Genomic DNA, 13,480 nt, shown 5'->3' with positions numbered 1-13,480 from the left:
ATGAAAGACACTGAATTCTTAGTTTAATATTTTCCACCAAAAAAAAAAAAAAAATCCCACAAAACTCTAGGCCCTTCTGGCCTCACAGGTGAACTCTAACAATTAGGAAGAAATAATACCAATTTTATATACATTCTTTCAGAATATAGAAAAAGAGAGAATACCTCCCAACTCATTTTATGAAACAATTACCCAGTTACCAAAACCAGACATTACAAGAAGACTAATGACTAACACCCTTCATGATCACAGGCATAAAAACAAATGTAATAATAGTGGTTCAAATCCAACAATTTATAAAAAGGATAATAAATTATGAGCAATTGGGATTAATCTCAGGAAGACAAGGAGTATTCAACATTGGAAAATCATCAATGCAATTCACCATATCAACAGACTAAAGAAGAATAACCACATGATCACTGAAAATGAGGCAGACAAAGCATTTGAAACCCTTCAACATCCATTTGTGATCAAAACTGTTAGCAAATAGGAATAAAAGGAATCTCCTGAGTCTGGTTAAGGGTATTTACAAAAAGCCTACAGCTCACGCCAAACTTAATGGTGAGAGAACAAGGAAGGGATATCCACTCTCATCATTCCTATTCAGTGTTATACTGGAATTCTTAGTGAAGTAAAGCAGAAGTGAGGGGGTGAGGGAGGGAGATGGGGAAAGGGGGCATACACATTGGAAATGAAGATTTAAAATGGCCTTCATTTTCTCCCTTTCCCCAAAATCTCAAAGAATCTTTAAGCAAGTTTAGCAAGGTCACAGAATATAAGGTCGATATAAAACACTGTATTTCTCTATACTAGTAATGAACAATGGGAAGTTAAATTATTGTACCATTTGCAATAACATAAAAAACGAAACACTGTTAAATCTAAAAAATGTAAAAAACTTGTTCTATGAAACTAGAAAACACTTATAAGTCATACCAATTCATGGACTGAAAGATTCAATATTAAGATGTCAATTCCTACCAAATTGAGCTAGTGATTAAATACAATCCCTATCAAAACCCTAAGAGGGTTTTTTGGTTTTGTTCGTTTTGTTTTACAGACAAGCTGATTCTAAAATTTGTACAGAGAAGCAAAGCAGTCCAAACAACTAAAACTATTTTGAAAACTAAAACCAAGTTTAAGGACTCATACAACTTAATTTCAAGACTTACTATAAAGCTATTCAGTATTGACATAAAACAGATATATATAGCTCCTTGGAACAGAAATCGAGAAATAGAACCACACATGTATGGTCAATTTATATTCAACAAAGGTGCCAAGGTAATTCAATGGAGGACAGGATGGTCTCTGCAACAATGATGAAGGAATAATTGGTCACTGATACGCAAAAAAACTTCAATTCATACCTCACACCATATATAAAACTTAATTTGAGATGTACCAAAGACCTAAATGTAAAACCTAAAACTATAAAACTTCTGAAAGAAAACACAAGAGAACATCTTTGTGGTATTGAATTAAGCAAGGAAAGCTTTCTTAGACAAGACAGAAGAAACAAAAAGGAAAATCTGATAAACTGCACTGCAACAAAATTTTAAAATCATGTTAGCTGAAAGACACTGTTAAGGAAATTAAAAGATAAGGCACAGACTGGGAGAAAACCTTTGCAAAACACACATCTGTTAAAGGACACGTTTCCAGAATATAAAAGAATTCTTAGGACTTATTAATAAGAAACCAAACAACCCTATTAAAAAGAAATGAGCAGAAGATTTGAACACACAATTCACCAAAGAGATAGGATGGCAAATAAGCATATGAAAAGATGCACCAAATATTAGTCATCAGGAAAATACATATTTAAGTCACAAAAAGAGACAACCATACACATATTAGAATGACCACACTTAAAAAATAAATAAATAAAAGCCTTATAATACCAAATGCTGACAAAAATACAGAGAAACTGAAACTCTTATAAACTGCTAATGGAAGCGCAAAATGCTACAACTACTTTAGAAAATAGTTTGGCAGTTTCTAATAAAATTAAATATATACTTATCAAATAGCCTAGCAATCCCTCTCCTGGGAATTTACCCAAGAGAATGAAAGCATACGTCTACACGTAGACTTGTACCGAGTGCTTATTCTGACACCAGCTGGTGTACTGCAGTACAATTTTGGTGCTAACCACTAGCAGTTAACATCACATTCCACAGGTTTAAAGGCATAGTCTCCAACCCGACTGCCCTTACTCCTGATGCCAGCCATACTTGGGGGTGCCCAGGCCACTGGTACTTTTGATTAATTGGCTACAAATCCAGGGGTTACCACAATTCCCTCAGGTTTGATAATTCACTAGAACAGTTCACAGAGTTCAGAAAAGCAACAAATTATGATTACAGCTTTACTATAAAGGATAAAAATTAGGACCAGTCAAGTAAGAAGACAGAAAGAGTGAGGTCTGGGAGGTCCCACAATATGGAGCTTCCACGCTCTCTTCCCTTCCCATGGAATCAGGGTGGGTGGTCACACTTACTGGCACAGCAATGTGCTCTCCAACCAGGATGCTCTACTGAACTTTGATGTCCAGAGTTCTTATTGAGGTCATCACAGAGAGATATGATTGAAATCACTGGCCATTGACTGAATTCAATCTCCAGTCCTCCTCCTCTCCCCAGAGGTCAGCTGGCTCAAAGCCCCAAACCTCTAATCACATGGTTGATCTTTCTGGTGACAAACCCCATCCTAAGTCAACTCATCTCCTTAGCATAAACTCAAATGATTGAAGGAGCTCATGAATAGCAAAGACAATCCTAATGCTCACAAAACTCCATGGACTTAGAGTATACCTCCCAGGAACCCAATTCTTTATTATACAACAATGCTTATAGCAGCTTTATTCATATTTACCAAAAATCTTAAAATAACTAAATGTCCTTTAACTGGTGAGTGGATACAATAATTATAGTATGTCCATATTATGGAATAGTATTAACAAGAAAAAGGACGAGTTATTGATACATGTTAACAACATACATGAACTTCAAAAGCAATATGACAGGTTTTTTTTACATAGGCATTGTAAATGCAATAACTATCTACATGGCATTGTCTTATGATCTGTAGCATCAGAGGAACATATCCTTTTTCTATAATAATTACATTTAGTTCAGGGTTTTGCAACCTCAGTGCTATTGACAATTTGGACCAGATAATTCTTTGCTGTGGGGTGCCATATATAGGATTTTTAGCAGCATAGCCCTGGCCCTACTCATTAAGATGCTAACAGTAATTTCTCCAGCCCTGACAGTCAAAAATGTCCAGATATTCCCAAATGGTCCATGAGGGGTAACTCACCCCCAGTTTAAAACTGCTACTTCAGTCAAACACAGTTTTTACAGTTTTCATAATCTTAAATATTTTGTGGAGACAAACATAAATTACATCAATGTAGGAAGCTGATAGCATTCAAATTATGCTTTCCATTGGAAAACTCATCCAAATTTTGTATAAGTTAGAAACTTTAGAATAATGTTACTTTTCACACCAGAGCAAAAACATAGTCATTTTAAACCAAAATTATTAAAACTAATTTGTCCAAGTATTCCCCTTGTTTAGTAATATTATCTCATATTTTTCTACATTTACATACCTAATTATTAAAACAAGGACTACCATTTTTCTTATTTCTTCTTGTTATACACATACAACATATGTATACTTTTGTTTCTTATGTTGTATCCTAGGCAATCAAGGCCATTAATTTAAAGAACGGCTAACTTTTTTTACTCACCTCCTTCAACAAGTATTTGAGTTTCATTAAAGTGCTAGCAAACTTGCCCATTGGACTTCTTTGCTTTCTCTCTGAAAATTATTTTGTTCTTTCATTTTCAATTTATTTAAGTCTGGATTAGTTTATTTATGCAATCAAAGCAAGAGCTCCATTAACTTTAAGAGACTTTATAATTAACTTGTTATCTATGGAGATAGGCAAAGGCATGTAAGTCTATCAACAAATACATTTAGAAAATACTTCATACTCATGTGATAAAAGAATTTCATCCAACTTTGAGCAAGCTGAGAGGACTCTAGAGGAGGTGACTGATGGATTTCTTGTTACTTCAGTATATATGCGTGTGTATTTTGTTTTGTTTGTTTTTAACACAGAGCTCTCTTTCATATTTTTACCTGGCTCATCATGGAGTTGTTTTTAAAGAAATAAGAAAGAAAACTCAGGCTACTCAGCACCCTTCAGGTTGCACAGAAAGTCATGAAGCTCGTAACAAACCAGAAGTAATCTTTTCCATTCAACCTGCAGTCCCATTCCACCATACATACAGACCCATTTATAAAACTGTTATAAAAACCAAGAAAAATGCTTAATTTCAACCACTCTTACTCTAAAACCACATAAAACTAATTTCAGTTTTCCTTAAATTTTTGTATGAACTCTCTATTTGATGGTTAATCTGTATATCTGAATTAGATATCCTCAGTAGTGCATATAAATGATCAATTGTTGTGCTCACTCAATTCCCAGAACTTGAGACAACAGAGTGGATGAATGCCACCGGTGTATATAGTATTACAATTATATAGAGACCATTTGTAAAAGGCTAATTACTTCTCTTCTACAAAGACAGAAAAGGTTCCCCCCACACTTACACACACACACACACACACACACACACAAGTAGCAGGCTTACTTTTACAACTTTATCCGTAAATCAAAAATAAAGAAAAAAACTCACCGATTTGTTGTGGCAGCTTTGGAAGGAGGGAGGTCAGAAACACAAAGGATTGCAAGGAGCCACCATCTTTCAAGCAGGCACAAAAACTTTTTTTCTTTAATGTCTTTTTTAGCTTTCTGTGCTGTGCAAATAAGACAAACAACATGGAGGATTCTACCTGTGGCAGAAGACACACAATTACTGGTGTAGCCTGCAACGTGAACTTCTTAATCCCAAGGCGAGACCTGCTATTGGCCAGACTAAACCTATGTCTGAAATGCCAGTACGTTTTCTTAAGAATCCTCAAGATGTGCAAACAAAAAAAGCAAATGGCTGCTTGAGAGAGAATCAGAAGGTCAGACCACAAAAAAATCAGCTTCCCAACATCGCTTCCACCAATAGAGAAATAAAAAATCTGTGCACTAATCAAAATCAGAACCAGATTGACCTAGACTCAGAAAAAGAACCAGAGGGAAGAAAAGTAGGAAACAGTCAGCAAGGGTGAAAGCTCTAATTGTTGAATGAGGTTCATCCCCGGAGGCAAACTCAGTTCACCTGGGCATCCCAGGGGAACTTTCACTTGTCAAAGGAAAACGTAGATACAAGAGCACTTTAGGAAAGGCTTTTACTTATAAAGAAGACTGCAAAAGAATTTTCAGGCTCTAGAAAGACTCACTAATAAAAAGGACAAGAGTTGAAAGTAAAATATCCCAGAAGTATCAACGTTACTGAGTTAATAGCCTGGTCATGGGAGTAAAACAGCAATTTTCTCATGTAATCATCACATCTTTAAACATCAAGAAAAACCCTGCTTTTCTTGTTTATCTCAGTTGCAAAGTCCCTCTCTTCCCTTCCCCTTCTTCCCAACTATGGGATGCCTACTTAAATCAAGACAAGTTAAAATATTTGGTTTTGCTGCCTCTAGCTCTAGCCTTCTCCTCCTCTTAAAGCAGGGCTAGGCATCCCATTTACATTCTCCCTGTGACCACCTAAAGGGGTGGGATAGGGAGGGTGGGAGGGAGGGAGATGCAAGAGGGAAGAGATGTGGGAACATATGTATAACTGATTCACTTTGTTATAAAGCAGAAACTAACACACCATTGTAAAGAATTATACTTCAATAAAGATGTTAAAAAAAAACACAAATAATTCTGTAACAGAAAAAAAAAAAAAAAAAACTAGCCGCAGATTCGTCAGGTGTTAGCTTGTAGAGAAAAAACAATACCCAGAACTTAAGTCTTCAGTTCCTACTTTATTTTGTAAGTGAGAGCACAGATCAGTGGTTCTCAGTTGGCAGCAATTTTGCCCCCAGACATAATTTGGCAACGTCTGGAGACATTTCTGGTTGTCATAGCTGGGGGTGGGGGAAGTGCTACTGGCATTATGTAGTAGGTAGAGCCCAAGAATGCTACTGAACATCTTTAATGCACAGTACAGCTCCCACAACGAAGAATTATATGCAGCCCAAAATATCAATAACGCCAGTTGAGAAACCGTGGCACAGACTCGAGTAAGATCACCTGTGTTGACATTTCAGCCTAATCACTTACCAGCTCTAAAACTTTGGTATGCTTGAGTTTTCCCATCTATAAACTGAAGAAGGTAATAGTATCTACACCTCAAAAAGTTGATTAGTAAGTGCTGTATAACTGTTGCTACGGGAATCTTTATTGGAAATACACAAATATGTTCCTCCAGCTTCTTGGATTGCAACATACATTCATAACATTATCACTATCTTTTCCCCTTTCATCTGCATCTGAATTGTCATGTTTCCACTTCCAGGTGTGGAGGCTTCTACACAAGGATAAATCTTAAAGATCTTCAGTGCAACTCATTGCTTTCTGTTAGCTATTTCTTTGAATCAAGGGGTTTAGTTGTGTAGAAAAGAGTTAACATAGAAGGTATGACTGCTGTCCTTTGAAAGGCCTGCTTATAAGGTTGGCCTTTGTTCTCAGCTATCTGAGAACTTAGATTTTAGGAGTACTCCTACCATTCCCAAAACTGATAGAAGTGGATCAGTATGTGTAAACCGTTTGTACAAAATATATGGTTTATGTGGAACACATGCTTTCCTTCCAGGAGTCCAGAATTTTGGTGTTAAGCAGAGGGTGCCTACATGACCTGCCCCCAATAAAAACTGTAGGCAGGGCTTCCCTGGTGGTGCAGTGGTTGAGAGTCTGCCTGCCGATTCAGGGGACACGGGTTCATGCCCCGGTCCGGGAAGATCCCACATGCCGCGGAGCGGCTGGGCCCGTGAGCCATGGCCGCTGAGCCTGCGTGTCCGGAGCCTGTGCTCCGCAATGGGAGAGGCCACAACAGTGAGAGGCCCGCATACAGCAAAAAAAAAAAAAAAAAACTGTAGGCAGTCTTGAATTAGCTTCCTTGATTGGCCATGTTTCACACGTGCTGTCACAACTCATTGCTGGGGGGAATTAAGTGTATCCTGCAAGACTGCATTGGGAGAGGAACTTCGGAATCTCGTGCCTGGTTTCCCTCAAACTTCACCCCATGCACCCTTTCCCTTTCATCTTGTTCTATATCCTTTTGCTGTAAGAAGTCTTTGCTGTATGACTGAAGGCCGAATCCTGAGAGGCCTCCTGGTGAATCACCAGGGGGGTGGTCTTGCAGTTTTCCAACAATTATACCTATTGTTTTATTCCACTCAATTATATGTAAAAGTTCATGTTTGCCAACTTAAAATGTCACATTTCATACAATTCTCATACACTGTGCATTGGGAAACAGACATTAAGTATAATTTCCATTCTATTAATTGTTTTTCTTGTGAAGTACTAGGTTCTTAGCTGCTGCCATTGCTCCTAGATCCAACACAGCATCTCCCTCTTATATATGGATTATGTCTGGCACATAGTTTAAAATCTGACCTATATTACATTTCTCTCTCCTCTTTGCATTTCCTAGTTACTACTATTTTGATCACCTCAGCAAGATAAGGATCTTTAAGAAGTAGCAAGTATTTTTCCTGCTTCTCAGGAGACATACTCTACTATCCCTCACTGAGTTCATTATTCTGGTATCCAGTGCCAAATTCAACTCCAATATGTCCTGTTAATTTTTCTAACTGTCCTTTTTCTTTCAAACACTGAACTTCGTATACGAATGACAAGCTAAAAAAACAGGAAAGAAAAAAACCCCAAAACACCATCTCCCAAATTCATGGGTTTTTCTATATAGAGTTTAACTAAAGATGCCTCACCTTTTTTTCTCCCCTACTAAGATTTTTTTTTTTTAACCACGTTCCTTGGGAACACTATCCTCAAGCTATTAATAGGTATTTATGACAAAAGATTCTGTAGTTAACTAAGTTTGGGAAGTCAGGAAAACAAAGTTAAACAGAGTTATTCATTATATAACTTTTCAGAACCTTTGATACAATCATTTGAATTGTGAAGGAACATTTTAGGGTTTTGAATAGCATGTAGATTTACATAAGTTACATAAAAGTATAAAATTATTCCTTCAGGAACATCTTAAAGGGACCACTATTTTACAGTATGCATTTTGAGAAACACTATGCCTGCCCCTGGTAGGGTAGGAGTAATCACACTGATGTCTGAGAAGTCTTTGGATACAGATCCAAGAAGCCTGCAAAGACTATCGCCAACTAGGCAGAGCTACATTTCTGAGTATTGAGTCTATTGCCTTTAGAAACGAAACCTCTAAAATAGCAGGCAGGCCAGGAATTTAAAATGAGATCAAACAAAAATTGTTAATGGATTACTTATAGATCTTCCTCTCTATGAGAAAATTATAATTTTGCATGTAGGGAAGTATGAAGTTTCTTTAACAAGTGGTAGTAAATTAGCTGCCCCATAAAAGGAAAAATTAAATTCAGTTAGCTGTAAGTCAGTTATCATTCAATAGTTCATCTATCAACCTGGAACTTGAATTGCTTGATTTCTAAAATGAAAGGAAAATACACACAGATAATAAAGATAAGACAAGTGAGCAAGCATTTTTTCAAGTAATAAAAATATATCACTACTAAATAAAATTCAACAAAAAGGTTTGTTAATACTTTATTAGTATTTTCTAATGGACAAAACATAACGCAAACCAAATAAAATTTTTAATCTTCTTTTTAGTTCAATAAAAATAACTGACATTCTGATTGTTGTTCCTTCTTTGTTAAAGAAGTATTGATAGAATAGTTAGGCACACAGTTGACACTTACTGTACAATGAATGATATGCACAAGTTATCTTTTAACACTTATAATCCTAAAATGTGCTCTTTATATTTTTCCCTTGTAATACAGGAGCCATGCTCCTATAAGCAAAATTTACTAATAACAAAAGAATTTTACAAGGAGTGACAAAAAGACTTTTAAAACAAGTCCTTAAATAAAAGGATGCAGCAACAACGGAATGTAAGTTGTTGGGTTAAGAAGACAGCTTAAACTAGATCTCAAAACATTAAAAATTCATTTATTTTACAATTACTCAAATACACATGCATTAAATGAAAATATTGCACAAATTAAAATTTTAGATTGTGAAATTTTATATTGTTCTTAATTTTTTTAAAAATTGGTACACTTTCCTGGTAGCACTTAACTGTTTGATTTTTTTCCAAACACCAAAGCACAAACTTAAAATGAAGGAAGTGAAATATTCAAGGTTTTAAATTTAAAAAGAAAAAAAATTAAGGCTAACCAAGTGCATCCATTAGTCAATGGCACAATTGTTTTCAGCAACTATCAGAAAACCCTAATCATAGGAAATGCCCATCTAACCGTTATATATAAATCATACAATCAATTTTTTAGGTGAATTACTATAAGTTAGTAGTGATGGTTTCTAAAGTCTGTTACCTGAAAAGTCAGAAAACCCAAACAAAGAATGATTAATTTAGAAGGTTCTTGCCTAAAGGCACCACTGACTTAAAAACACATTCAAAAATCAAATATCAGAAGACATAAAGCCTCTTCATGTATATATTCATATATGCAGTAAATGCATTAAATGTAATAACTTTATTAAACATAGTACACTGTACTTGACTTATGGGTTAAATATTTTACACACAGCTCGACCAAGTCATTCAAAAAGTATCTCTAATTTTAGCATGACCACGGCTCTCTCTGATGTAAAACATAGATGTGCAAGGAGAAGATGCATAACCATTTACACAGACTACCATTTGACATTTCTGCTTTTGAAATATAAACTCTTTTAAACAAAAATTATTTTAAAAACCCATTTACTCAAACAGTTTTTGGTATGATTGCAGTTCTCTTGCAGGGCTCCATGAAAATTCACAATCCTGCATGACCTTTCTTTCCCTGGTTGATGGCCAGCGTTCCTCACATTATCTAGAAATGCTTTTTCACATGTACACACTAGGCTCTTACTCTTAGATTTATTTATGGCAAAAATATACTTGAAATGGGCAGGGGTATATCTGAAAATCATTGCACTTACGGCCATGCTGATGCTTCCTACAGACATGTTTCACATATCTTTTCTTCCAAAGCCTGGGGCATGAGGAGAGACCAGGGCAGGAAGACACATTGAGAAGAAGAAATATTATATCTTCCACCAGAGTCAATAAGGATCTTTTCTCATTTGGAAGTTTAAATGAAAGGGATTTCATTTATGTAATTCTGAAGACATGCAACACAGGCTGAAAATATGCATACTATAAGTATGCACAACAGCATTATTAATAAATATGATTATTATTATAAAGCTTTAAAGGAAGGCTTTATTCTATTCGGCTTCACTTTGTAAGTAGGATCTCAGTGACAAGACAATAACATCTTGTTCCAATCTTAAAGCTCCCAAACAACTGGGATACCAATACTCTGTCCCTTTATCTTAAGCACCCGGATGTTCTTTTAATACCAGCATCTTGGCTCAGTGGTCTGATAAATAGCTTCACTATTTTAAGGTTTTAGTGTTAAATATTTTTAAAACAAAAAACGCTGACACACCCAAACCCTTAGTCAGTGGAAGTATTTAAAACTATGCAGAAATCCTGCATACAAAACATATGAAGACTTCCAAGATTGACAAATGGAGAATGAGAAAACTATAGGAAATGCAGAGGCTCCAAAACTGGAAAAGGTATTTTGTTGTTGTTGGTATAAAATTATTTTAGGGACTTAAATGTATACACCGAGGGGTTTTGCCAACTTGCTTTATTTAGTAGAATTTTACATTATGCAAAATATAAATAAAGCCTATTTTAAAAAATATTATAGTTCTGTTTTATTTATTTTCATATATGTACACTATAATAGAGTTAAGAATTTGTATGTTTACATACGACTAATAAACTCATTTAATCCTTTGATTTGCTATTTTTGCAATCACCTAACGTATGTCTAGATCACACAGTTTAAAATCATCATATAGTAACTTTCAATAGAGTACTGTTTTTTAAATTTCCACATTTTTAGAAGTATTTGGCAGTTCTTTCAACAAATTATAGCCCCTATTACATAATCAGTAATCTCTTAAAGATAAAGAAAACTGTAATAATTTTGTAACTTAACTAAGAGCCATCATATGCTTCTTTTTACACACAGAATGCCAAAATAAAGCTTATGACTGAGTACCGTTAAGAGCAAAATAGAGCCCTTAAGGCACATAAGAATCAATTAAAATCTGTTTTCTACCAATGAATAACAGATCCAATGAAATTTTTGTTTTCACTGGTTTTATTTTATACTAGGTTTTTACTTTATGTCACAAAACTGTAATTTGGATATAATGTTACTTCATACTTTAAGGGCATTCTGTCACTTTCCCTAGACCTGAAACAGATGTTCCAAAGATCACTCACCTGGCTATCTACACTATATCAAAATTCTGAAAAAGACCTATAAAATCATTATGCAAAACAAATCCCTCCAAACAGCACATTGCACAGTTTCCCACTGTTAAACAAATCAGCCAATTTATCTGTGAACTCTTGTTTTGTGCTTTCCTTAGCTCTCATATCTACACTCTGGCACTTTGTCATTGCTGGAGAATGCTGATTAGTTTGAAACGGAAGAGACCAACGTCATTCTTGCTTGAGATGGGGGCAGTATCCTCTCAGTGTTGCAAAAATATGCACCAAATCATTTAAGACACAGAAATCTCTCTTGGTAGTGGCTGGATTATAGACAAGGATGAGAAGAACCACAGTCTTATGGATGTATTAATAATCTATTTTGAGACACTAAAAGACTGGTGCAGACACAACAGTATATGAGTTAAGCCCCAGAAGATCCGTCCATACCATCAGTCCTGGACAAAACGAACACCAGCTTCATAGATTGGAGTGTCACCTTTTCTGTAAAGAAGGCGCTTGAGTAGTATGAAGTTTCTGTTTATATTTCTGCATCTGCTTTGACCGTGAATGCAGTCTGTTGAAAAGTTCACGGAATTTATACTGTGGAAATAAGCTTTCCAAAAAGCCTTCCAAAAAGACATAAACCATCCTCCTATTTAACTGGTTGTGCTGAAACATTTCAAATACACGAAGAATACCTTTCCGTGTTGTCTCAGCCCCAATAATGTGCTTCAGTTCATCTAAATGAAGCGGGGGAGAGGGGAAATAAACACAATTCATTATTCAAAGGAAATCCAAGGCCTAAACTATGCTAAGTATGTAAAGTACAAAGCAGAGTAACTGATAAGTAGCAAGTATTCAGTTAATGACCTTAATATAAGTTTAATAACTGACTTAAAACTTATATACGTTTGCAAGCATGCATGCACTTACACAATAGATACTGTGAGACAAATACAGCACAGGAGAAAGCAGGAAACCCCAAATTAGAGTTGTAATCTTGTCCCTTAATACCTATATGATAACTTACCCACCCTGAGTTTGCATCCTCATCTGTAAAATGGGAATTTATAATAACCAATATTATTATAACTGTAAGAATTTATAAAGCCTTGATGAGATAATGTGAAAAGTGATCTGTAAACTCTAAAACACTATACACATACTTTTACTACATTTAATGCAGTCAGAAATACTATAAGAAAATGTGTGAAAGCTCATCTATGATTTCAAAAAACTTGCAACACAGAAACAGTGCCATTAAAATACTAAAAGCATAAAGACACTTACAAGGAGGGAATGCAACATGAGATAATAAGGAAAGGTTCCCTTCAAGGAAGTGACAACTGAGGAAGTGGGATTGCTGGCTCATATGGTAATTCTATTTTTAGTTTTTTAAGGAACCTCCATACTGTTCTCCATAGTGGCTGTATCAACTTACATTCCCACCAACAGTGTAAGAGGGTTTCCTTTTCTCTGCACCCTCTCCAGCATTTGTTGTTGGTAGATTTTCTGATGATGCCCATTCTGACTGGTGTGAGGTGATACCTCATTGTAGTTTTGATTTGCATTTCTCTAATGATTAGTGATGTTGAGCAGCTTTTCATGTGCTTCTTGGCCATCTGTATGTCTTCTTTGGAGAAATGTCTATTTAGCTCTTCTGCCCATTTTTGGATTGTGTGGTTTGCTATTTTAATATTGAGCTGCATGAGCTGTTCATATATTTTGGAGATTAATCCTTTGTCTACTGATTTCTTTGCAAATATTTTCTCCCATTCTGAGGGTTGCCTTTTTGTCCTGTTTATGTTTCCCTTTGCTGTGCAAAACCTTTGAAGTTTCATTAGGTCCCATTTGTTTATTTTTGTTTTTATTTCCATTACTCTAGGAGGTGGATCAAAAAAGATCCTGCTGTGATTTATGTCAAAGAGTGTTCTTCCCATGTTTTCCTCTAAGAGTTTTATAGTGTCTGGTCT

General features: G+C 35.5%; 1 protein-coding gene across 2 annotated transcripts in view; it reads right to left on the bottom strand.

Moving 5' to 3' along the window:
* Positions 1-8,769: 8,769 nt before the first annotated feature.
* Positions 8,770-13,480, bottom strand: part of SNX13 (sorting nexin 13) — a 137,823-nt gene continuing 133,112 nt past the window's right edge. For both annotated transcript variants that reach the window (XM_079931864.1, XM_079931865.1), the window contains exon 26: positions 8,770-12,247. In XM_079931864.1, coding sequence (XP_079787990.1) covers positions 12,000-12,247 — 248 coding nt within the window. In that variant the 3' untranslated portion in view covers positions 8,770-11,999. The remainder of the gene's footprint in view (positions 12,248-13,480) is intronic.

Source organism: Stenella coeruleoalba (assembly GCF_951394435.1).
Source record: "Stenella coeruleoalba genome assembly, chromosome: 9".
Taxonomy (NCBI): domain Eukaryota; kingdom Metazoa; phylum Chordata; class Mammalia; order Artiodactyla; family Delphinidae; genus Stenella; species Stenella coeruleoalba.
Note: the sequence above shows the minus strand (reverse complement) of the source record. Positions and strands in the feature narration are given on the sequence as shown.